The sequence below is a fragment of the Danio rerio genome, chromosome 2, assembly GCF_049306965.1.
Source record: "Danio rerio strain Tuebingen ecotype United States chromosome 2, GRCz12tu, whole genome shotgun sequence".
NCBI lineage: Eukaryota > Metazoa > Chordata > Actinopteri > Cypriniformes > Danionidae > Danio > Danio rerio.
This window is the reverse complement of record NC_133177.1, coordinates 4312715-4339328: the sequence shown is the minus strand read 5'-3', so window position 1 is coordinate 4339328 and position 26614 is coordinate 4312715. Positions and strand designations below refer to the sequence as shown.

At 38.1% G+C, this 26614-nt stretch overlaps 2 protein-coding genes and 1 long non-coding RNA gene across 6 annotated transcripts in view; 2 read left to right on the top strand and 1 right to left on the bottom strand.

The window, feature by feature from the left end:
- yme1l1b (YME1-like 1b) overlaps positions 1 to 18326 on the top strand; it is a 26236-nt gene extending 7910 nt beyond the window's left edge. For 2 of the 4 annotated variants that reach the window (XM_073917708.1, NM_001331068.1), the window contains exons 7-18: positions 25 to 108; positions 2190 to 2363; positions 4694 to 4846; positions 6733 to 6865; positions 8919 to 8981; positions 10041 to 10153; positions 10772 to 10927; positions 11140 to 11291; positions 12886 to 13012; positions 14677 to 14750; positions 15503 to 15589; positions 16419 to 18326. In XM_073917708.1, coding sequence (XP_073773809.1) covers positions 2240 to 2363; positions 4694 to 4846; positions 6733 to 6865; positions 8919 to 8981; positions 10041 to 10153; positions 10772 to 10927; positions 11140 to 11291; positions 12886 to 13012; positions 14677 to 14750; positions 15503 to 15589; positions 16419 to 16562 — 1326 coding nt within the window. In that variant the 5' untranslated portion in view covers positions 25 to 108; positions 2190 to 2239 and the 3' untranslated portion in view covers positions 16563 to 18326. The remainder of the gene's footprint in view (positions 1 to 24; positions 109 to 2189; positions 2364 to 4693; positions 4847 to 6732; positions 6866 to 8918; positions 8982 to 10040; positions 10154 to 10771; positions 10928 to 11139; positions 11292 to 12885; positions 13013 to 14676; positions 14751 to 15502; positions 15590 to 16418) is intronic. The other 2 variants (XR_012387634.1, XR_012387633.1) reach the window with 2 other exon arrangements.
- On the bottom strand, positions 17946 to 26614 carry ptchd3b (patched domain containing 3b). The gene is made up of 4 exons (XM_002667244.8): positions 25859 to 26614; positions 24270 to 24391; positions 24020 to 24165; positions 17946 to 22379 (listed from the first exon to the last, which is right to left on the bottom strand). The coding sequence occupies exons 1-4, from the start codon at positions 26576 to 26578 to the stop codon at positions 20860 to 20862; spliced, it is 2508 nt and encodes an 835-aa protein (XP_002667290.6). The 5' UTR covers positions 26579 to 26614; the 3' UTR covers positions 17946 to 20859.
- LOC141377732 (uncharacterized) lies at positions 23280 to 23560 on the top strand. Its single transcript, XR_012390318.1, has 2 exons — positions 23280 to 23344; positions 23515 to 23560. It is a non-coding gene; the product is annotated as an uncharacterized lncRNA (long non-coding RNA).

Genomic DNA, 26614 nt, shown 5'->3' with positions numbered 1-26614 from the left:
ATTTCATATCATCATCTTCAACAGAATCGCTTAGGAGGACCAGACTCATACTGTTGGTGCTTCTGCTGGTGGGCTTGTATGGACTCTCCAAAACACCTTTCTTATCAGGTAAATGTTTTTCAATGTCTGGAAGTCTGTAATAATCATTTGTTTTGAATTTGATGGCCTTTTTTCTTTAGAAAACTTTACAAATATTGCATGTGCTTAATGGCTGTTTAAAAACTGAAGTGTATACCACAACTGTATAATATACATTTGAAGTCAGAATTATTAGCCCCCCTGTATATTCTGTCCCCAATTTCTGTTTAACGGAAAAAAATTTTTCCACACATTTCTAAGCATAATAGATTTAATAACCAATTCATTTTATTTTTGCCATGATTTATAATATTTGACTAGATATTTTTCAAAATACTAGTATTCAGATTAATGTGGCATTTAAAGACTGTAGAGAATCGAAAATATATTGCTTGAGGGCTAATCAAATTGACCTTAAAATGGTTTTAAAAAATTGCTTTTATTCTAGCCAAAATAAAACAAACAAGACTTTCTGCAGAAGAAGAAAATATTATAGGAAATACTGGCCTTGTTAAACCTCATTTGGGAAATATTTTATAACCAATCAGTCCTACTGCCCCCAACCCATTCTGAGCTAGGATTGAACCAGCGATTCTTTGCATGGGAGTTAGTTGCTCTAACAAGGAGGCTAAAGGCTGATTTATACTTCTGCGTCAAACACCGGTGTATGCTACGGCGCTGACGCATAGCCCTTCGCTGTGGCCGTTGGCGTCGCTGATGTGCACCTCTCAATAAATGTAACTAAACGTCGCAATGACGCGTAGCGCAAGCTCTGTGAATAGTCGGCTTGGTAGCGATAACGAGTCTGGGCGGGACCGAGAGCCGCGTGAATGGTGCGAGCCTGATGGAGCGACTGTTTACAAGTGTGGAGTCCCGTGAAGGAGCTCCGGATGGAAAGTTTTGTTTTGTGTTTACCTCATAGTTAAAGTTGTTGCACGTCCGCTGGTTCCTACCTCAAAATGAGCGAGTTTGAGCCACTTGTACATCCCGGAAGTGTTCAGGAAAAGCAAAACAGCAGCGAAGAAACTCGACACAGAGGAACATTTACACCTCACTGCCAACTAGCGTTTCGGAAGTGTCAATGCAGACCAACAGAGACAGCGCGCAGAAGTATAAATGCACAGCTATGAGCGTTGCTTGCGCCGTGTGTTACGCCGGTCACTTGACGCAGAAGTATAAACCGGGCTTAAAGACCATGGCCTCTAGCATCTGTCACTAGAGCACCTTTTGAAGTCAGAGGCGTGAGGTTTAACTGCATAGCACTTCAGTAGCTGGCCTCCATTACATTTACCTCCCTAAACCTCACTCCCATCCCGGACAAGCCTTCACAACCAGTCGTACTGCACCCAACCCATTCTAAGCTAGGATTGAACCAGCGATTCTTTGCACGAAAGTTGGTTGCTCTAACAAGGAGGCTAAAGACCATGGCCTCTAGCATCTGTCGCTGGAGCACCTTTTGAGGTCTGAGGCTTGAGGTTTAACTGCATAGCACTTTGCTAGCTGGCCTCCGTTACACTCACCTCCCTAAACCTCACTCCCATCCCGGACGAGCCCCCACAAATAACCCACTAGTCCTACTGTACCCAACCAGTTCTGAGCTGGGATCAAACCAGTAATTTTTTAGCATGGGAGTCGGTTGCTCTCACAAGAAGGCTAAAGACCTGTCGCTAGAGCACCTTTTGAGGTTAGAGGTGTTAGGTTTAACTGCATAGCACTTCGTTAGCTGGCCTCCATTACACTGACCCCCCCCCCTAAACCTCACTCCCATTCCGGACAAGCCCCCACATATAATCCACCGGTCATACTGCACCCAAACCGTTCTGAGGAAGGATTGAACCAGCGATTCTTTGCATGGCAGTTGGTTGCTCTAATAAGGAGGCTAAAGACCATGGCCTCTAGCGTCTGTCGCACCTAGAGCACCTAATCATTTTGACTTCAACTGTATGTCCTGTTTGTCATGTCTGCCAGTGTGAATGTATAATTCAGGTTGTTAATCTGGTTACTGACCTCTTGGTTGGTTTGGTGCTGTTGTGCCTCTGAGCATGCTCCGTGGAGTGCATTGTGTGTGTGTTTGGAGTGTGTGTGAACTGTATTATAACCATTCCGGACAGTGCGATTCCGAACTACATCAGGCCTGGACTCTGCTGTGGACCCGGTCCAGATGAAGAACGTCACCTTTGAGCATGTGAAGGGTGTGGAGGAGGCCAAGAACGAGCTGCAGGAGGTGGTGGAGTTCCTGAGGAACCCACAGAAGTTCACCGTTTTAGGAGGAAAGCTGCCTAAAGGCAAGAACACACATTATAAGAAAACTCCAACACAGAATCATTTAAATGAATTGTCACATTTTAATGTAAAATTGTTTTTATTCAGTATATTTTGAAGAATGTATATACAGAGGGTGAAAAAATTATTCAACACGCATGTTTATTTTCTGAGAAAAATGTCCTAAAGGAGCTGCTGACATGGTATTAAACCAGATTTTGGTGAACAATACAAACATAGAAATAAAATAAATCAAAAAATTATGTTTAAAAACACGACAAAACACAGGAGCAAATTGTTTCAGCAATCAGAATTATGAACGAACTGCCATGTTTATCGTCGCCTTCTGGACTATTACAAACTCTGGATGATAGAATTACTCTTATGCTGTGTTCACACCAGACGCGGAACGCGCGGATAAATTTGCGCGTAAATTGCCGCGTGAACATTTTAGTTTGCTCGCTTCATTCGCGCGTCAAACCCCGCTTCATTCGCTCGTGAAATCCGCTTCATTCGCATGTCAAATTCACTTCAGAACAGACGCGGATTTGCATGATAGGCAGGGCTTCTGTCTGCCCGGTGACTGTAGCTTCGTTGCTAAATGGCTAACATGGATTTTATGAAGAAAATAACAATGTTAATGTACTTTATGAAGGCTGAAAAACAGCGTCGATACGTTTAGGACCGTGTCTGAGTCCACTACATGCTTTCAGAGGTGCATCCAGCTCTGTGAGCTCATAAACTCCTCCAGAAACTGAACCTGGATCACGGAGGCTTTCAACGGTGCTTCTGACTGAGCTAAGCCCAGTTTGATGACTTGTTGGAGGATTTCCCCCGGGACACCATCAACAGGTTCTACGTCACAATCACGCCCCCACAAGAGCAAGCTTCTGATTGGTTAATGCGGCGTGAATGTCCGCTGAAGTTCAGATTGTTCAGAAACGCATGTTTAGCTCGTCAAACGCGCAAAATGCTCAATTCGCCCCACGCCATTCGCGCGTATCGCGCTATTCACACCGCGCCATTCACGCAATTCGCGCCGCAGGATGTCTATTCGTGCGTTTGCATTGACTTAACATGTAAATCACTCGCACTTGACGCGCGTTCCGTGTCTGGTGTGAACGCAGCATAACAGAGTTTACATGTGCTGCTGAAGATTTCAGACACAGATGAGAAGTTTGCACTGACTGTGTTGCGTGTTGTTTTTAACACAAATAAGGACTAAATGTATGCTATGTGTAGTTTTTCTGTAGTTGGTAACATCGGAGAGGAAAGGATCTGTGTGTGTTCATATATGTTGCATTTATATAATTGCAGACGGCTATTTTTTGCCATTGATCTGCAGTTATAATCAAATCATGTTCAAAGAACGGTTAGTAATGAACATTTTAAATAAGTAATTATGCGTGTAAAGCATCTGTTTTGTGAGAAGTGCTGCTCATATGATATGTGAACGACCTGTACAGCTTTACTTTGACGATTATTCGAGCGAGAATGACGTCGACTGAAACTTTCTGTTGAACACCTCACCCACCAAAAGGGTACCCTCGGTAGTGGAAATGCAAGCCTGATAAAGGTGACCCGTACCTTGCCGTACTGTACCATTCAGTGGAAATGGGCCTGAGTTAAAATCTGTGTTTGACAAACGCAAAAATCAAGAAAGAGATTCAGTCTTTAGTTTACAAACAGTCAAATAACACAGAAGTACTGGGAGAACAGATTATAGTTCAAATAAAACCACTGATGTTTATGGTAAAGATTAAAATCTCCATCATATGCATTTAACTTGACGCTCAAATATGAAAGTTGTAAGCAGCAATTGCATTATTTAACCAATAGGTGGCGACAAAGAGCCATCAAAATATGCCACTGAACAATACTTCAATAATGATCATAATGATCATCATAATGATCGTCATAAGTTTTATGAGTGAATCACTGAATCATTTCTTGAAAATGATACTAAAAATAAAAATGGGTTGTACAAATGATAATGTTAGATTTCTACATTTAGCGTTATCAGCAACACTAGTAGTAGCAGTGAATTTTTCACAGTACTGAATATTTTAGTTCATTTTAATTCAGCTGATTATTTCTTCATTTTATTTTTAATAAAATTACAGGTTTTGAGTTCTCTGTTAAAATCAAAAGTGTCTTGCAGTGCTGTTTCAGTAATAAATGGAAAGAGATTACTTTAGTCTCCTCCCATTTTTGGCTGACCTGAAAAAATGGTCTGATCCATGACTAAAAAAACCATAATGTGCTCCAAACCTTGATATTTGTGATCTGTTACAGCACTATCAGTGATAGTAATTTGTTTTGCCACGTTTTTAATCATTCACGTAATTTGCAGGAATCTTGTTGGTTGGGCCTCCGGGAACAGGAAAGACCCTGTTGGCACGTGCTGTGGCGGGTGAGGCGGATGTGCCTTTCTACTACGCATCTGGATCAGAGTTTGATGAGATGTTTGTTGGAGTCGGTGCCAGTCGAATCAGAAACCTTTTCAGTGAGTGCAAATCTTACATTATTACACTCCAAATGATGATTCCAGCCTGCCTGTTTCTCAATAATTTCATAAAAGTGTGCCTGAAATTCCCTGGAAAAAGTCAGAAGTGCTCTTTTATTATTTGGTCTATGCTAGCTGAATAATTGTATTTAGGTTGTTCATGTTTTAAAGTATTTCTTTTTCTATATATACAGTTGAAGTCAGAATTCTTACCCCTCATGTGAATTAATCTTTTTCAAATATTCCCCAAATGATGTTTAACAGAGCAAGGAAATTTTCAAAGTATTTCCTATAATATTCTTACTTCTGCAGAAAGTCTTATTTGTTTTATTTAAGCTAGAATAAAATCATTTTTTAATGTTTTTTTAAAGTAGTATGTTAAATAACTATAAGTTAATTTGTTCTCTGATAACCACGTTGTAGGTTTATGACTTCGATAAGTTGAAAAAAATCTCCAGAAATTGTTTTAGAAGCGAATTTATTATTCCATAAAATGCCCATCGAATCAGAAAGTCCATAATTGACCATATATGGTTTGTGTCTTGAATACTGATGAGCTCTTAGACACAGATACACACACACACACACACACACACACAGAAGATGATGTACACTGAACATGGACAAATATAAACCCAATCAGAAAAACATTAACCTATTTTGCTCACCAGATCTGTTGTGGATAAAGGCTAAACCATAATTAAACTTGACTAAAGAGAGTGATAGAGCAGTATCCCGTTGTATTTTGAAGCTACAGTCAAAAAAAACCCAGCCAGGAATTAATCTCAACCTCTGCATGAACAGATGATAGTTGAGCTGAGTGATTTGACAAGATTCAGCAGTCAACATGTGTTTGTTTAAACATAGGCATCAAATTTCACAATAAACACAATAAATGAACAAAAGATGCAACTACACATGCCGTATTCCTCTTCGGAGTGGAGATTAATAAATGTGTAATCTGTAAATCCATAAAGTAACGCACTGTAAACAATTTAAGACTCGCATTTTCAAAATAACATACATAGTGAGTGAAATATACACTTAAAATAACTAAGGGAGGAAAAATATCACTGTTGTATCACTTTGGCTTATTAAATGCAGCCTGAGGCATGCATATTAATAATTTTGGTGCTTTTTTATGATCTCAGAGCTGAATATGAGTCTGTGTGCTCTTGATGACCTGATCCGGATGAATGGCCTAAAGTAGGCATACATGCAAATGCAGAGGGCGTGGCCTGTGAGTCTCGTCACAGTTTGATTTATTCTCTGATTGTCCACTGGGGTTTAACACTCGTTGATTTTACATGAAGATGAGGAAACAGTGTTATCTGAGGCTTATGGTTTATCCATTTCCATATACTAATCTTTTAATATTTCTCTATACCTTGGCATAGCCAGATTTTCATAATAGGGCACCTTTAAAACCATTTTAAAGCCATTATTATTAGCCTTTTTAAGCATTATTTTTTCAATAGTCTACAAAACAAACCACTGATATATAATGACTTGCCTAATTACCCTAGTTAAGCCTTTAAATGTCACTTTTACCTGAATACTAGTATCCTGAAAAATACATAGTCAAATATTATTTACTGTCATCATGGCAAAGATAAAAGAATTTAGCTATTAGAAATGAGTTATTAAAATTATTATGTTTATAAATGGGTTGAACAGAAACAGAAATTGAGGAAAAATGTACAGCAGGGCTAATAATTCTGACTTCAGCTATATGTAACTTTATTTAAGGATTTTATGACAATATTACAAAGAAAAGAACACAAATACGGATAAAACAAGCAAAAAAGATGTAAATAATTTAACTTGATCACATACAGTGAAATAAAACCATGTGTTAAAGTATTTCCCCTGCATTTGTCCTCCAGGAGAAGCTAAAGGAAACGCTCCTTGTGTTATCTTCATTGATGAGCTGGACAGTGTCGGAGGAAAGAGGATCGAGTCTCCCATGCACCCCTATTCTAGACAGACAATCAATCAGCTGCTTGCAGAAATGGACGGGTGAGCCTTGATACACCGAACTTCATCACGACTTATAGCTGCAGTCTCATAGATGCTTTTATTTTCTTTTTAATGGTCAGACGTACCAAAATAGTGAACTGTATTAGACATGGGCCGGTATAAGATTCTGACAGTACAAGGTTATAATAGTTTTGGATTTCTCATTAGTTTTATTTTTGATATCGTTTTGACTTTTTGTTTTCAAATTCAGTTAGTTTTAATTAGTTTTTAGAGGCAGATTTATTAGGTTTTATTAGTTTCTATATTTTGAAATCGATTAGTTTTTGTTTAGGTTTTATTAGTTTGTGTTTTTTTTTTTGTAAATTAGGATATTTGTTAGGTGCAAGATTCAAAATCATAGAATAAATGATGTATAATATATAATTTTTATTTATTATTATTATTCTTTTGACACGAACACTACTATCTTCCACTATCCATCCTCAAATTCAAAATACAACAGCCCTCAAGTTAGCTGCTCAAAATACAATATGTGTGCAAGGCTGCTTTTGAGATTAGATACACAGTAGTGATGGGAAGTTCAGATCTTTAGGGCAATCCGGATTTTTGTGACAATTCTCCCGTTTTGATTCAACATATTAGCAATATATAGTCAGCAATCGTAATTTCAGTCAGTTAAAACATCATCTTAGTCTGAAAAGTTTCTTACATTAAGACTTGCAACGCAACTGAAGCATGATTCACTTATTTAAACTGTTACGTCTTTCTGTTATGAAAAAAAACTTGCGTTTTACCAGATCCTCTCATTTAAGCCCTCAGTTTACCGCTGATGCAGTTCTTTAAGTTTAGTTTAGTCACATGTTCTGTCATGTACTGTTTGTGTTTGGTTCACCAATTCACACATGCCCTGTGTTATCCGTTCATCAGTTCTTAAATCTGATCTCAGTGTGCTGTACTGATAACTGAATAGCTCAGTATATATTGGTTTGTTTCGAGTCAGAGAGTATCAGGCATGTTAAAAAGTTAGTATGTGGATAAGTGCCTAATATTATTGGAGACGCAAATCATTTTAAATTATTTAGTTTGTTTTGGTAAACTATTTCAACCGGTTCACTTAGAAGATCCAGTTAAAAAGAATGATTCGTTCGCGATTGCGATCACTAATAAAGAAATAAAACCCATTATTGGCCACAAATTTGTTAAATACTTTTAAGTGTCTGCTCGGGTCGTATTTAATGCAGTCACCGTGCTGCTGTCATGTCCAGCCTTTGTTTTTTTTGTCACGGGAGCAACAACGAGCATGACTGTCTTGATCTGGCCAATGGCATCAGGATTTCAGTCTCTGAGGTGCTGTACGGTCAAAAGACTCACTAGACATTTACAAAAACGAAGGCCTTTTTTTGTATGTGCACTAGTTTCAGTTCTAGTTTTTTAAGAAACTCATTTTTATTTCAGCAAACGGAAATGTTTTTCAGTTCTAGTTTTAGTTGGTGGTGGTTTTTGGGTGTGGCTTAGCGAAGGGTCAATTAATGCTACGCAATAGGTGAATGATGTTTGTATATGCATTATAATTTTGGCTTGGTGGAGGGGCGGTTGGGGTGGTGCGAGTGAAATTGGCCTATTGGACTATAGGCGAGGCTTACGCCAAAGGACTTTATAAAAGGACCATAACGAACTTACATTTATGCAAACAATTCACAATAAATGTTCAAACGTTTATCTGCCTCCTAAAGTCTTTCTGGTAGAACTACATTTTCAGTATGAGCCTGTGCTGAGAATTTTCCAGGGGTATGAACAATTATTATATACTATTACTAATTATAACACTATAAATACAGTCACACCAAACATTTTTTGGCTGACTTAAGGACGTTCCATGCATATGGTCAATTGTAAATCAAAGAAAATGTTCACTTTCCTTCATTCTAGTTCAAATTTATAATGAATAAAACAGCAAAAAGCGAGTATAATTGAGGGGGTTGGGGTGTGTCCTAAAAGGTTGAAAACCCCTGGTCTACTGAACCGTACCGCTCAGTGGAAACAGAAGTGAAAGGATTGTAAGTTTTGCTAATTGTCTTTTTATCTTCTCCAGGTTCAAGCCAAATGAAGGCGTCATCATAATTGGAGCAACAAACTTCCCTGAAGCTTTGGATAAGTGCGTAGAGTTTTTATTTATCTGAGCACAGCTTTTTCAGATATTGTTGACTAGTGTTGTCAAAAGAGCTGCTACTTCAGTACCACTACTTCGGTACACTGTAGCGTTTAAAGTCACGTTGATCAGCTGGTTTGTCTGCAAGTTGACATACGAGTGATCCACTAATGAATCGCAGCTTTAAAATGCTCCAGTGTCCCTGTATCTGTGTTTACACTCAGTCAACAACAGTCATTGCTGTTGAGCATATGAACACAATAGTGAAGCAGCTGTGTTTAGGAACGCACTACACAGTGCTCAAATGTTAGCGGGATATGGACTTTTTTAAAATTTCAGCACCAAATGAACACATGGTCTGGTAATGGATAGGGTATATGCCAAGCTAGTGTTTCTTCCCAAACTGATAAACTTCTGGTCATCAGTTATTGTGACTTTTTTCCTTTTTATATGGTTCCTTTTATAGCATTTATGTTGTAATGTCATTAAAATACATTCAGTTAAATAGACTTTGGCATTCATTTAGTTGCTCAAGCGTAAAATGAGACAAAAAGCCTATCAAGATTGGCAGGCTAGCACAGAAGCTCCATTGAATATTCTGGGGTAAAATAAATGCTCATATTATAAAGACATGGCGGGGAAATGTGATTAAATGCAGTGCTTCTTGTACAATCTGAGACCCACTTCATATCGGATATCACTCAGCCAGTGGAGATCGCTGATTTGGAAAGAAAACAGACCTTAAACGTGCCGATTTTTGCTTTGGCATACAGTTCACTGGAAACGCTTAACCCAGGTTACTGGCAAATTAAAAGTCCTATTAGCATGCTTCGGCAAATACCCTATTCCAGTATCGTCAGTAACTGTAACAACGGTGCAAAAGGGTAAACAGTAATTCATTTGATTATTCGTTACTGAAAAAAGTAATGCCGTTTATTTTGTAGCGCCATTATTCCCATCACTGTTAACCTAAGAGATGATATAAGAGAGTTTGTAGATTTGAAAGGTTTGTTTCCTACACTATTACTGATTGATCAGACATCTGAATGCTGTCTCCTTCCCCAGTGCTCTGATCCGGCCCGGTCGTTTCGATATGCAGGTCACTGTACCCAGACCAGATGTGAAGGGCCGCACAGAAATCCTCAAGTGGTACCTTAAAAAAATTAAAGTGGACTCCGGTGAGTGTCCTGTTTAATATTTAGTTATGACACACAGTTGACGTCAAAATGATGAGTCCTCCCATGATTCTTCAAATATTTTCCAAATTATGTTAAAAAGAGCAAGGAATTTTTTCACAGTGTTTCCTATAATATTCTTCCTTCTGGAGAAAGATTCATTTGCTTTATTTTGGCTAGAATAAGCAGTTTTAGTTTTTTTTTTTTTTAAACCCTTTTAAAGTCACTATTAATAGCTCCCTTAAGCACTATTTGATTTGGATTGCCTACCAAACAAACCACCATTATACAATGACTTGCCTAATTACCCTAACATGCCCAGGTAACCTAGTTAAGCCCTTAAATGTCACTTTAAGCTGAGTACTAGTATTTTGAAAAATATCCAGTCAAACATTATTTACTGTCATCATGGCAAAGATAAAAGAAATCAGTGATTAGAATTAAGATATTAAAACTATTATGATGAGAAAAGTGTCTAATGTTTTTTATCTTCATTAAACAGAATTTGGGGGAAGATATACAGGGGGGCTGATAATTCTGACTTCAACTGTGTTTATACACAAGACTTTAATGTTTAAATAAATGTAATAATGCTGTAAGGTAATTGTTGATGGGATTTAGCTGTGGAGGCAGAGGTCATTGCTCGAGGAACGGTTGGCTTCTCTGGTGCCGAGCTGGAGAATCTGGTAAATCAGGCTGCACTCAAGGCTGCTGTGGACGGCAAAGACATGGTGACCATGAAGGAGCTGGAGTTTGCTAAAGACAAGATACTGATGGGTAAGTGTCTCGAGTTTTTCCATAAAACAGTGAACTTGCTCATAAGCTAGAGCTGCAGGATTCTGGCTAAAATGAGAGTTGTGATATTTTGCCTAAAATATGTTTAGAAATGTGTTGAAAACTTATTAAAATATACCGAAAGGCTAATAATTCTGACTTCAACTGTATTTTATTGTATTTTTAAGTGTTATATTGGCTTTCCCCCTCTGCAGGGCCAGAACGCAGGAGTGCAGAGATCGACAAGAGGAATAAAGAGATCACGGCGTACCACGAGTCAGGCCATGCTATTATTGCGTACTACACCAAAGACGCCATGCCCATTAATAAAGCTACTATTATGCCCAGAGGCCCAACTTTGGGTCATGTGAGTACCTTCTGTGTGTACCTTTTAGATACACATTTGTTTATAGGAGACCTAATATGCGAAAATCACCTTTATAAGGGGTTAAAACACAGTTGTGTGGCAGCAGTGTGTGAATATAACCAGCTTTCAGTGGTGAAAATGTATTAATTTTATTTCTTTATAATCAGACTTGATATAAACAGTCGGCAGAAACACTTTGATTGACATTCTCCCTTTATACGTGTCATCAGAGGGGTAAAGACCCCGCCCCTCTCTCCCTCATTAGCATAGACAGCCCTAAGTAAGAAGTAGCCATCCGCCATTAAAGGGCACCTATGGTGAAAAATCTACTTTTCAAGCTATTTGGACAAACATATGTGTATATATAGTGTATGATATATGGTGACATCATATTGGGGTGATATAAACACACACAGTCCTTTTTTTTTCCAATTTAACAACATACAAATGGTGGACCAATTAGTGCGGTTTTCAGACCGACCGCAATTTTACGTAGGAGTGCGGTCCCCCCGCCCATCGAATTGATTGACAGCTGCGCGCATTAACATGTTCCGGTAGTCACGTGTGTGTGTCAACAAGACCAGGCAGACATACGCAAAGCAACCGGGAATAAAAGGTCTGTTCTGTTCGCTGGGATCAGCAATCATCATCAGATGTGATTAAGAGTAAGTTTCACATGTTTAAAGTGTTTTAAAACAGAGTATGTGTGTAATTAATTACAGCGATTTACTTTATCAGCACAGCCGCGTGTCAGAACAATTATAAAAGAAGACGCTTCAATCCCGGTTTGTGGAAGTTAAATCTTTATTTTGTACATAAGCATAACAGATATCCACACAGCAGTGGAGGTTAGCCTGTATCCTGTCACATTTGAGTGCAAAAACAGTGCTAAGCTAAGTGCTCTGTCTGCCTGCCTGTGTGTGTGTGTGTTTGACTCATCAATGCAACTTCACAATATTAGTAAAGATTAAAGATTAGTTCTTACTGTAGTATTTCTCACAAACGCTAAGTAAGACCTTCTTCCTTTAAGTCTGTTGTCTGACGCAGCCGAGGGAGGAGATTAAAGCACGTGGGAAGGCACGTAGAAACAGTAGGCAGGCAGAACTCGCCTTAAAGGCGCAGTGCGACAAAACCACCCCCTGCTGGAAATGTGTAAAAAACAGCATCTTGTAAAAGGTATAAAGAAAAATCTGATTGGTGTTTTGAGCTGAAACTTTATATACATTCTAGAGACGCAAAAGACTTGTATTAAATCTGAAAAAAGGGGTAACCTAGGTGCCCTTTAAAGTTTTCACCTGAAGATAATGTCAGCGACTAAGAGGATTATAAATGTGGAGTTTTTTCCACAGAGAGTGAAACTAGTCCTGTTTTGAATCTGCCACTATGCTGACACACAGGCTTTCATAGCTCCGCCCTCAGTGACAGTCATCAAAATGCACAATTAGGATTAAAGCCTAAAATGGTCAGTTTCAAAGAGTTTTCTATGGGGTATTTTGAGCTGAAACTTCACATACAGTCTAGGGACATCAAAGCCTTGTAGTTTAATAGGTCCCCTTTAATTGAAGTGTCTCAACTTAATCTCAATTCTTCGCAGGTGTCCATGCTTCCAGAGAATGACCGCTGGAGTGAAACCCGTGCTCAGCTTCTGGCTCAGATGGATGTCAGTATGGGCGGTCGAGTTGCAGAGGAGCTCATTTTTGGCAATGAAAATATCACCACAGGTATGTTGCAGAACTGTTAGCGCTGCTGTCTAAGGCTATATGTTTATTTCATGCGGCAGCCATTTTAAAACATGAAAGCGAGGCTGCGGTGGGAAGAAACCCGGAAGTATAGGATCAGCACTGTAAACATTGCAGTAGCATGCTTTATACTACAAACCTCCAGCTGTTGCCGCAATTTCAAAATAAAGATGGACTCAAATGCCGAAATGCACATTAGTAGTAGCAGAACAGCCCTGATCAGTTTATGAAATACACCACGTTTGTCTGTGAAAAGGGTTATAATCATTTAAGCAAGATCTGACAACGTGCTTACTCATGAAGTATACACATTGTGTGCATAATTGTGCATAATCCAGGATCTGCCAAATCTTCATAGATCATTTAAGCGAGGTACGAAGAACGAACCCCAGGGGTCCGTTCTTCATACGTGGATTACTCGGTTAGCTGGATTTGGTAATTGACGATTTGACACGATCCAGGATCGTTTCGTTCTTCAAAGCTGATCCGAGAGTTGTTGTCATAGCAACAGTTCTGCTAGGTCAAACCTGATCGGGAGCAGGCTCAATTCATATAAACAGGATTAGATCGGCTCAGTTCAAGCAAAGATAATACAGAAAGTATGTTCTGAATTCTGATATTTTCTTACAGTAGTAATTATATAAACTTGGGAAAATAGTAACTATTTTTAAACTATATATAAGTAATAGTTAATAAAATAAATAAAGTTATATATTTTAATAAAACTTATGCAATCTGCACCCCCGAAATGAAAGTACAAAGACTGCCACCTGGTGGTGCAAAGATTAACTTTTTAGATCACTTTAGTACAATTTGTGTATGGTAATAGAAATGCACAATATGTGACTTTTTTTTGGAAAAGCAATATTACATTTATGCAGTCATCAACATGTTTTGACAGTTTATATGGCGGCGATTTGATGCTTCATAAAAGTTGCAGACGCCTTTACCAATATCAAAATGCTTTTGTAAACATCCAGTTATTCTTTACACCGATGAAAATACCGGCTACTATACTACTACTAGGAAAATCCGCTCTAACTGAAACTAAATAAATTGCTCTTGACACATGAAAAGGCCAAGCATGCAGCCCACAACAAGGTGTAAAGTTATTGCGTATAATATTTAACAAACGGTTTACTGCAAATTTTCTGTAATTTTGCTTACATGGATAATTGAATATTAATCAGATTATGTCATTACGCTGCTGTGCCGTAATCATGATTTCGAGGATCGATAGATCTGTCCTTCACAACACACGCAGCGATCTCAGATCAGTTCATCCAGACATTCTAATCTGATTCGGGAACTTGTTTGAAGAACCAAATTAGCCAGAGATCAGTTATCAAGATTAAAAGATCCAGGATCTGCCAAATCTTCTTAGATCATTTAAGCGAGGTACGAAGAACGGACACCAGGTCTAATTCAGTTTGTTTATTAATTCTTATTTTATACTTTTTTTTTTATATATGATCATGTTAACCCAGCTGTATGTTCATGGAATGTTTACTGTAATATACATTCATATTATGCAAATATGTATTAAAAGAACACTGCATGAATAATATTTAAGCTCAAATTATGCTTATTCCTGTTCGATTAATATGTTACATGTTTATTTTTATTTTATTTATTTTTTTCCATAGGAGCATCAAGTGACTTTGACAGCGCTACAAAAATAGCTAAAATGATGGTGACCAGATTTGGCATGAGTGAAAAGGTTTGTCGTTTTTCTTTTTGTGAGCTTTCCGTTTATGCTGTTCATTTAGAAAATGATGCTGATAGTCAGTTTGACTCTCCGTCAAGGGTATTGTGATGTATATGAGCAGTTTTACAGAAAACTCTCAAAAAGAATCCAAAAGAAGTATACTGGAGTGTCGAATTGTATACTGTAACATCTGATACAGGGTTTCTACAGGTTTCATCAAGTCAATTTTAAGACTTTAAGAACATTATGAATGAAATTTCAGACCTACACAAGGCTAAACACTAAAGATTTTTTCTAATGACCCAGTTAAAACATTTAAAAAACCCATTAAAACAGATGTTATTGTAAGAAAGATAATTAATCCATATTGGTCAACTTCAATCGAGATGTATTTTTAGTAATTGTATGGGTGTCAGACTGATTGGGCAGCTTTACATGAACATAGGAAAATAAAGACCTGTTTAAAATGCTTTAAGATCTACAACACAATATTTCTGTGTATTTAAGACTTTTTTAAGAGTTGAATGTTTGTTTTTTAAATGTAAGACTTTAACACCCCGAGGAAACCCAGTGATAACACAATCAGATTGACTACTTTAGTTTATTGTTTTCAAAGTAGGCATAATCTTGATGATTTATGCACTTTTATTTGAGTATTACAGTATGTTAACCCTTTCCTTTGTTTATACACTTGGGGAAAGAATGCCTTTAATAACATAACACAAGTACATAATAAAAGTTGTCATTGTTTGCTTTCGTAATAGTTGGGTGTGATGACATACAGCGACCTCACCAAGCAGAGCCCAGAAACTCAGGCAGCCATTGAACATGAAGTTCGGATACTTCTGAGGGTAAGCTAGTATTTTCCTGATCTTTCTAATAAAATCAAAATGTACAATATTTATTTTGCTAGCCCACGTTATTGTTCTTAAAGTGTAAATGAATCTCTGCAAGTTACTCTGCTAAAACAAAGTTTGTTTGGTAATCTTCAATCAAAATCTGACCATTGGCCTCCGCGTTTGGAGTGTCAGTCCTTCTGTTGACATCAACCAGAGCGCTTCCATAGCAACTGTATATTAATATCCTCTCTAACCGTTAGCAAAGAGCTTAGAATGACCAGGAGGCGACACTCAATAGAACGTTCCATTGCAACAGCAGCGCCCGGCAACAGCCCCGGATTCCGCCATTTTGGAGTAAAACCGATCGGCCATCCATCGGATCTTATTACTGTCTCGATGGCAATCAGCCGCTTTGTATTTTATTTATTTATTTAAAAAAGTGTTTTAAAGCTGAGATACAACCTGAAAGACGACAATACAGCACTTACTATCACAATCATCAGCACTTGTAATAGTTTATTTTACAGGTTATAATATGCTGTTGTTCTATTAAAGTTTTCATTCCAAAATGGCTGCCGCGCCCTCTAGTGGCTGTTTCCCAAATTGCACTAGAGTGTCGCCTCTTGGTGATTCTGTGCTCTTTGCCTTTAGTTTGCTATGAGTAAATGATGTGCAAATAAAAAGCCACACCCCCTACTTGATATTTTGTTTCAGTTTGAAGGACATCAACAAACAAAAGTCCCAGCAACTTCCATTTCCCGCATTATTTAACAAAAGCACTTTTTATACTGACTACCTATTTATTATTATCAGTTTCTGACTTGCTTATTTGTTTGCATAGGATTCCTACGAGCGTGCTAAAGCTCTCCTGAAGTCCCGCGCTAAAGAGCACAGAAACCTGGCGGAGGCTTTACTGCGCTACGAGACATTGGATGCCAAAGAGATTCAGCTGGTCTTGGAGGGAAAGGCTATAAACAGCAGATGAAGATGCAGCCGAACCCTGAAACACATGAATGTACATATGCAACCGAGAGCTTGGTAGACCTACACTCCCCATTGGTAACGTTTGTTTTCTGAGCCAGATCTCTGAAGTGAGTCTCTAAGGAAGGCATTACAAACTCGATCCGTGACAATTTGACTCGTTTATTACATATTTCAAAGTTGTTTTTCTTCTGTACCATTGCGTTGACTATATAGGTGCTGCCTTATTTGTAGTGGTGCAGAAGCTGATGTTGAAAATAAATCCGTAAGCTGTCAAGTTCACTATAAAGTCGCCCTGTTTGAGCCGAACTAAGTTTGACCTATGAGAAATGCAACGAGTTTCTCACTAAGAGAGACTGGAATGTTTTCGAAGCACTTTGTTAGTGGAACGTTTAGCTTTATTTGTGTGTTACGTGATATAATATCATATTCTCTGCTCCCGAACAATGCTGCTTGAGAATACCTTTAGTTGGAAAATGTCAACGCTTTAAAAAAATCTGGGTTTAAAAAAACGAAACATTAACAGATATACATATATCGATAATCCTTCCCGTGAAGCATTTTTTGTTTCTAAAAAATGTCTAATAGACGTGTAAACATAGTCGTCTTGGCCAAAACAAGGCAAAATTTGGGCTGTCGTGAAAATCGAATAGATGTATAAGAATAGGCCAAAACTAGACTAGTCGTCAAATAGACGGAAATGAATGACTACACATATTAAGTCCGTCTAACTGATGACTAGTCTAGTTTTGGGCTATTCAGAGATGTCTATTAGATTTATACCGACAGCCCAAGTTTAGCCTTGTTTTAGTCAAGCTGTCTACGTTTAAATGTCTATTAGACGTCTATTAAACACAAAATTGTTTGCTGGGTTGGGTCAAGTTTTTGTTGATTGGTTTATTTCTTTAAAGGAGTAGTTCATGCAAAAGTGTAAAATTCTGTTATTAATTAATCACCCTTGCGTCGTGTCAAACCACTGAGACCTTCGTTCATCTTAAGAAAACAAGTTAAGATATTTTAGATGAAATCCTGGAGCTCTCATCCTCCATAGACAACAAGCGTCCCGAGATGATGCTCAAAGAAAAGTACCCAAAAATAGTCAAAACATTCCATGCAACACCGCATTCGTGTGACTAGAACACTGTAAAAATGACTTATTTCACCAATATTTTTGGTTCCTTTACTGAATTTTAATATCTGTGGACCGTTCCTGATTATGGAGGATGAGAGAGCTCCAGGATTTCATCTAAAATCCATTTTAATTTGTATTCTGAAAATAAACAAAGACCTCGGTGTGTTTTGAATGAAATGAGAGAGTAGTTAATAACATTTTTTATCCATCACAGGACTATTTTAATCCAGTCTGGATCATCATGTTCTATACATCAGTTTAAATATATACACCAATCATAAGACGAAAAAGGGAGCCGTATTTCATTCATTTCTCAGTGATTACGTTGGGTTCACTCAGCTTTATTCTACATTATTTATTCATGTACAGTAGCTTTACATCTCTACATTTACCTTGCCTCATTGTTATGTTTGCCTTTTACCCAAGCTCGTTTTAGTTGTGTATATACCGTATATATTTATAATCAATAAATTCGAAAGCGAGGATGTTGTATATAAGTGTAAAGATTGATTTTAGTCTTGAGCTCTGCCTGGGTTGTAATTGAAAATGACTTCTTGTTTTGTTTGTTTGATGCTGTCGCACATTTATTAATGACTGGGAGCTGAACTGAATAAAAGAAACATCCCTACACAAAAACTTGTTATTTCATGTTCTGTAGCGACCCCTGCATCACAATAATATTAGCATCTTATACAACTAAAGAAATACTACTTTCTGTACATCAATGTTCTTGACCACACCCCCCTGACTGTTAGTTAGCTACAGTATCAGGGAATAATGCACAAAAAGAGCCCCGCCCCTACTTAATATTCCATTTCAGTTGGAAGTACATCAACATACTGAAATAAACATCTCAGCAAGTTCCGATTTTAAACTACTTTCCAAGACATAGGGCTCTAATTTGACGGTCTAGGCGCAGTCTAAAGCGCATGGTGCAAAAGCATTAAGTTCATGTCTGGATCCAATTTAGCTATTTTAAGGATGAAAAATATGCTCTGCGCCATGGCGCATGGTCTAAAAGGGTTGTGTTTATTCTCTTAATGAATTATGTGTTTGAGCATAACCTGCACTAAACCAATCAGAGTCTCATCTCCCATCCCCTTTAAGAGTCTTGCTTCATGCCATGGCACATTTGCATTTTACATGGTGGATTTCATAAGTGAAAAACTGAACGATTCACTAGCGAGAAAACAGTTAAACAGAGCATCTGCAGCACGAGGATAAAGAATGAGCCTTCTCCATTCAGCCTTTTTACTTTCTATTTACTTTACTTTTACTCTTTACTCCTTTACTTTCGTGGATAAGGAAACGGTGTTGTATGCAATCAACTGAAGTCATCCATTAGCCCACATATTTAATTTCCTTTAAGCGCAAAGATTTGTTTCAGAACGGTTTCTAAATTCAATTCTAATTTCCTGCAAACTAATAAATGAACGATAAAAATGAAGTTAGAGTACTTAGCATAATTGAGTACAGCCCATTTTAAAAATTAAATCCATTTCTCAGTGATTATAGGCAATGTATTTTGGTGCATTTAAACAAAAAAAGATTTATTAAACTTTCCTAGAGATGGGTTGCAGCTGGAAGGCCATCCGCTGCGTAAAACATATGCTGGATAAGTTGGCGGATCATTCCGTTGTGGCGATCCCAGATTAATAAAGAGACTAAGCCGAAAAGAAAATTAATGAATTAGATTTCTTCAACAGATATATAATATTATTAATATTTTATTCATCAAACATAATTAGAAATTGAAAGATAATATGATTAAATTTAAGCAAAATATTGCAAAAATAATATTCAACTTACAAAATTTCAACTAGTTTTAATATTTTCGCCTCTTTATTTTTAGAATATTTTTCTATATTTATATATTTCTAGAATATACCATAAATTTGACTGTACTAGTTTTCGGACGATTATTGTAAGTTTTTTTTGTTAGATAGCCCCCAGATTTGGTTTCAGTACTGACTAATCTAATGTATATGCATAAATATAATGTTGTATAGCTTCCTATTATGAATATGAATTTAAAAGATAGATTTGTGAGGAGTGTGCTTAAATATGCTGAGCAATGTATATACAAAAACACATCCAATTCTTATGCCCCATATGATGATGCAAACCCGACAGGTAGACAAATCTAAACTTGTTTTTATTAAAACAAATAAAAATGTGCATATAGTAAATAATACTGCTAATAATAATTACATTATTCAAATGAAAATTGGCATGAATTAACTTTTTTTTCATGTTGTTTTTGTAACATTTTTAATCCTTTAATCTGTTTTCATATGTAACTATATTTGTGTGTTGCTGTATATCCTGAGTGTATTAAGCAATGTGTAATTGTTTGGACCTGCATAGGCACATAACTAATGCGCTTTGGGCTGGACTTTAGAGCAGCTTTTAGTTTGTCAATTGTGCGGTCTACTTCAGTTCCTCAAAAAAGCAACACGCCAACAATGCGCCTTAACACACACCTCCTTTATAGACCGGCACACCCATGATTCCGCAAAGCAGCGCTAATGGATTTGCTATTTAAACAACGTGGCAGAAAACGTGAGAATTAAGATTGAGCTGGTCTGAAAATAGCAACAAATTGCACCATACACATCTTGCGCCAGATGTATGTGTAACACCTCCGACCTCTGTGGTTCCCCCCCGATCGCCACCAGAGGTCACAGTCACCGGACTACTAATTCAGTTTCACTACATCTCCCAGCATTCCTCCCGTCTGATTGCCCTGGCACCTGAAAGTTTTCCCAATGACTATTTACACTCCATCTCCGCTGCTACTCATTGCGAAGTCTTGTTTTTGCCCCTATTCCCTATATTCTGACCTGATTCTGTGTTTTGACCGTGGACAGTTTCCCCGTTTCTGTGATTGTTGATGCCGCCTGCCTTCTGTGACTTTCTGCTCTGTGTAATGGATCACTCTCTCTGCTGTATACCACCTCCATCAATCGCCTGTTCACGAACTCTAAGTTAAATTTCTCCTTCCTGACCCTGCCTGTACGATCATCCTATTGTGATTTAATAAAGCTGCAAATGGATCCTCAGTCTGTCGATGCATCTTTACAGTATAATAAGGCCCATTTGTCTTCTTTTAATTATCAAAATTGTAAACCAGAGACGATAGTCGAAGAAAAAGGCTTGATAGTCAAATTCAGTGCTTCAATATCTTGTGGCAAAATCCACAGAAAGTCAGAAACACTGGGATAAAAGCAATCCCATGAAGCAGCCCTAAAGTAATGACTAGAAGCACAATGGTGAAGAGTGTCCTGAAGATGTAGCTGCTGGAAGCTGAAAGCACCACCACCCCCACAACTGTAGACAGCGCCCCCTGTAGTATAGGGTAACCTAGGTGTGCCAGTGCCTCCACAATCCTCCCATTGACATCAGACTTAGTGCTGGACACAAACGTGTAGGAGATATGGGCTGAAAAGTCCACCGAGAAGCCGATGCTAATGACCAGATTAATCATGGAGATGGAATCCAGGCGTATGTTTAGGAGAGCCATGAAGCCGGTGACTCCCAAAATGACAGAAGCGATGGCAAAAGCCACCCATAGAGCACAAAGAGGATGAGGAATCAGCATAAGAGCGATGAAGAGCATGACTGCGGTTGATACCGCGATCGTCTGAAGAGTGACCTGCCCAATTACTGTGTATTGATCATGGTAGATGAACGCAGGATGGTAGACCAGCAATTGGTATGGACATATCTCTGCTGTCTTCCTTAAAGAGTTCACTACAGTCTTCTCTGTTGCATTCTGAACAATCGTCTGGAGGAACAGGCGAGATGCTGTTATGTTATTATCGGTTATGTTAACATCCTGTTTGAGCATTGGATTGTGCTCGAGAAACTCATGCAGATGTGTTTTAAATGAAGCTTCTGAGCTGATGTTTCTACCAACACCATACCTTTCGAAAGCATGAAGCCAAGATGTTGACGAGTTGACAAAATCGAGCTCCAGAAATCGTTTGATGCAAGTCTCGAGTTGATTGCGTTCGCTCTCCTCCCAATATGGAAACGTCCCATTGATGGCCAGCATCACATTCGGACCGTAATAATGAAAGTAAGCGCTTTCTGCATCGTAATACTGGATGATGTATGAATCATCAAGCGCTAGGTTCTTGAGATCTATGCCCTCCTTCAGTTGGAGGCAGCCGTAAACACTAACTCCGATGTATGTGAAGTAGATCAACACTACGAATGCTTTACACCAGGATGTTGTCAAAAACGGGCCATAGCACTTCCTAAAGAACAACGCCATTGGATGTTCCTCTTCGGTTCCTGTGTTACGGTTGTATGACCCTCCAACACAGCAGAGAGTGTACGCTTTAGACTCTCCAGGTGGCATCTCCTCTGGTACCTTCATGCAAGTCAACCAGTGTTTGTTAGCACCCTCCCTTCTGCCATTCAGAGCCAAACAGGCGCCGAAGAAAGTGATGTTATAGAAGTAGCAGAGCAGGACGGCTGTGCCCGCGTAGAGGCAGAAAGACTGAACGGAGCCGAAAGGGTTGCTGAAGCTCAGGTAGAAGGCCAGGACGTCGGTCAGAGTGGTTATTGTGATGGAAATGGCAGCTTCTCTGTAGGTGTCGGACATGCGCTTTGGCACAGAGTCTTGAATGTTGGTCCGCTGCCAGCTGGAGATCATGATGAACATGTCGTCGATACCGATTCCTAAAAGAATGAAGATCTGTTAGACGTGTGGAATATGACATGCCACACTTGCAAAGTTAAAAACGCTGGGTTGTACCAACCCAGTGTTGGATCCAATGGACATGTTGGTTTTTAAAAAAAGAGATGGGGTGATGGGTGGTGGTTGTTGATTGGGCTCCGTAATAGTAACTTTTGGGCGTGAGCACTTAAGCTGCGGTCACAGTAGAGTAGAGTTGGGTTTTCGGAAAAAACAAATTCTTAAAAAGAAACTGAGTTGTGCTACAGAAACTTTGGGTCAAATATGGACAAATCTACTTTTTGGGTCAAACAAAACATTTTTTACATTAAATTGAATAAACTAAACAAATAGTTGGATTTGTCTGACAAAACAAATAAAAAGGCTGGGTTGTATAAACCAAACAAATCCAAAATCCAACTGGACAAATCCAACTGTTAGGTTAAGCTAAAAATATTTAAATTTAACGGAAAAAACAAACACAGCAGTTGAGTTTGTCCTACAAAACAAATTTTAAAAAGCTGGGTAGTATTAACCAAAAGTTGGGTCAAATCTAACATTGGATCAAATGTGGAAAAACCCAACAGTTAGGTTAAACAAAAAATATAAAAATGTCATTAAAATAACCCAACAGTTGGGTTTGCCAGAAAAAACACATTCTAAAAAAGGTTATGTTGTATTAACCAATTTGTCAACTATGGACAAATCTAACATTGGGTCAAATATGGCCAAATCCATCTGTTGGGTACAACGCAAAAAAATATTTACATTTAATTGGAAAAAACACACCCAACAGGTGGGTTTGTCTGACAAAAAAAAACAACAAAAAAAAAAAACGGCTAGGTTGTATTAACCAATTGTTGGGTCAAATATGGACAAATCTAATATTGGGTCAAATATGACCAAATCCAGCTGTTGGGTACAACGCAAAAAATATTTAAATTTAATTGGAAAAAAACTCACCCAACATGTGGGTTTGTCTGACAAAACAAAACAAACAAAAAAAACGGATAGGTTGTATTAACCAATTGTTGGGTCAAATTTGGACAAATTTAACATTGGGTCAAATATGGCCCAATCCAGCTGTTGGATACAACACAAAAAATATTTAAATTTAATTGGAAAAAACTCACCCAACAGGTGGGTTTGTCTGACAAAACAACAACAACAAAAAAAAAAAAAACGGCTAGGTTGTATTAACCAATTGTTCGGTCAAATATGGACAAATTCAACTGTTGGGTATAACACAAAAATATTAAAATTTAATAGGAAAAAAACTCACCCAACAGTTGGGTTTGTCAGACAAAAAAAAAAAAAAAGACTGGGTTGTATTAACCAATTGTTCGGTCAAATTTGGACAAATTTAACATTGAGTCAAATATGGATAAATCCAACTTTTGGGTTAAACAAAAAATATTTCAATTGAATTGAAAAAACTAACCCAACAGTTGATTTTGTCAACAAAACGCATTCTGAAAAAGGACTGGGTTGTGTTAACCGAATATTGTGTCAAATATACACATCTAACATTAGATCAAATATATAAAAATTCTACTTTTGTGTTAAACAAAAATATTTCAATTGAATTAAACTAACCCAACGGTTGAGTTTGTCAACAAAACAAATAAAAAAAGAAGAATCTTACCAAGAATGAGGAATGGAGAAGATGCAGCTGTAATAACAAATGGCACATTCAAGAGTAACAGCAACCCGAAGCTGGACAGCACTGCCTGTGCAGTGGAAAAAACTCCGAGAGAAGCAAGCCATGCCTTATTCCTCACATTGTCAAACCTGTGGAGAGAATTTAACCAACGTGATGCTTTTCAATTAATTTCCACAATCTTAAAAATTTGCTCTAAAATACATTTTTTTATTAATACAAGAATGACACAAACCTCAGACAAGACATAATTGAAAATGAGATGGCAAGAAAATAAGTAACTGCGAAAAGTTGAGTGACAGATCGGGTGCTCTTCTCAAACTCCTGCTGTCTTGACATGGAGGTGAAATAAGATACCTGCAAAAACATATCATTAAGACTTTCATTGACTAGTATTCATTCCATTCAAAAATTATTTGTGAGGATTGCACACTCAAATATTTAGCAGTTAATGAAATCTAATCATTCCAGATTTGACAATTTGGTTGGTGCTGAATTAAAAGTTGTTCATATCTACACTTACTGCCCACTTTATTAGGTACAGCTGTCCAACTGCTCGCTAACTCAAATTTCTATTTAGGCATGTAGACATCATGGTCAAGAGGATCTTCTGCAGTTCAAACCGAGCATCAGAATGGGGAAGAAAACTGATTTAAGTGACTTTGAACGTGGCATGGTTGTTGGTGCCAGACGGGCTGGTCTGAGTTTTTCAGAAACTGCTGATCTACTTGGATTTGAGAATGGTCTGAAAAAGAGAAAATATCCAGTGAGCGGCAGTTCTGTGGGCGCAAATGCCGTGTTGATGCCAGAGGTCAGTATGTATTTCTGCTGCAACATTCGGATGGTCGGGTCAGAATTTGGCATCAGCAACATGAAAGCATGGATCCATCCTGCCTTGTTTCAACGATTCAAGCTGGTGTTGGTGCTATGGTGTGGGGGATATTTACTTTCAGCAGAATAACATGCCATGCCATTAAGCCTGAATCATCTCAGACTGGTTTCTCGAATATGACAATGGCAAAAATGGCCTCCGCAGTCACCAGAGCTCAATCAAATAGAGCACCTTTAGGATGTGGTGGAACGGAAGATTTGCATTATGCATGTGCAGCCGACAAATCTGCAGCCAACTGTGTGATGCTATCAAGTCAATATGGAGCAAAATCTTTAAGGAATTTTTCTAGAACCCTGTTGAATCTATGCCATGAAGGATTAAGACAGTTCTGAAGGCAACTAGTCCAACTAGTAAGGTGTACCTAATAAAGTTGTCTGAGTGTAATTCAATTAAGTAAAAAATGTCAATGTGAAAAAAAAAGATATTAAAATAATTTGAATATACACTGTAAAAATTATTACAGTAAAAAAGACAGCTGGTGTCAGATTTTTTACAAAAAATGCAGTGGAAATTGTCAAATCAAATTTCCAATTAATGCTAAACTATGGTATTTCCTTAATTTATGTTGATACACTTATGTTTTAAAGTACCAACATCTACACAATATACCTTTGTTACACAGACAAAAACACAAACAAAACTGCAATAGGCTACATTTTTTATCAATATTTGTTGTGACGTAAAACTTTGGTGTACATAACTGCTGAGAAAAAACAAGAACCATTGTAATGTTGACAAAGATGTTGAATTATCAGTCTAATTACGGTTAATAAATGTATCAAAACCCTCTAATTACAGATTTTATCTCAGTCAAATAGTGTCCCAACAACCAACACATCAATGGATAGTTTATTTATTCACCTTAACACCAAATCAAGTCTCACTTTCTAAAAATATACACCTGTCCAAATGTTTAGCTGTCATACACTTACTTCAGTTTGTGATGTGGTTACATTAGAGAGCACGTCCATCAATTTCTGAAGCCAGGCATCTGTCAGTGTGTCATTGTTTTCTTGCAGATAATAGAAAAGCCTCACAGCTTTGGCACTTTGGACAAATCCATCCTGATCCACTTCCACTTCACTTATGACATTTCCCAAGTGGACACAGTTGAATTCAGACCGGCAGTATTTAGGATACGTCATGTTGACGAAACTGACATTACTGGCGTTGTAACCGAAAACATCGAGAATTACGTTAGAGTTACACGTTCCGTTCACATCTGCGCAAATATCCGAGAACGCAAATGTATTTGTGTCCAAACTTACGCTGAATCTTTTAATTTTTACGTCAATACGGATGATTTCGTCGAGCGCTGTAACACTGAGTATGTTTGACTGTGAGGAAAATATCAAGGACGCAAAAACCCCGTCAGTGTTAATGCGAATAACGGAAAACTGAGAGTCGCTCTGAGGGAAAGTTTCCTGAAAGAAACGCCTCTCCATTTTCGCGCGCCCTTTTTTCGGGGTAAACTGCTCCACAATGTCGTCGGATTTCAGCTCGTTCAGAAAGAAAAATCCTCCTCCGAGACCTGCGGACATCACAAGAGGTAAAACGACAAACCACCACGGGTGAAGACCGACGAATTTACCGAGACTTTCAAAACAGCGCCGGATGGGCTTTTCAATGCAGTCTGTGGTGCAGGACGTCATGTTGTAGAGCTGACCATTCACTTCAGTCAGTGTGCT

Coding starts and splice junctions, on each gene's coding strand:
- ptchd3b (XM_002667244.8), bottom strand. CDS start 26,578: ATGACGTCCTGCACCACAGACTGCATTGAAAAGCCCATCCGGCGCTGT. Junction 24,166..24,269: donor TCAATTATGTCTTGTCTGAG/GTTTGTGTCATT, acceptor TTCTCTCCACAG/GTTTGACAATGTGAGGAATA. Junction 22,380..24,019: donor TTCTCCATTCCTCATTCTTG/GTAAGATTCTTC, acceptor TCATTCTTTTAG/GAATCGGTATCGACGACATG.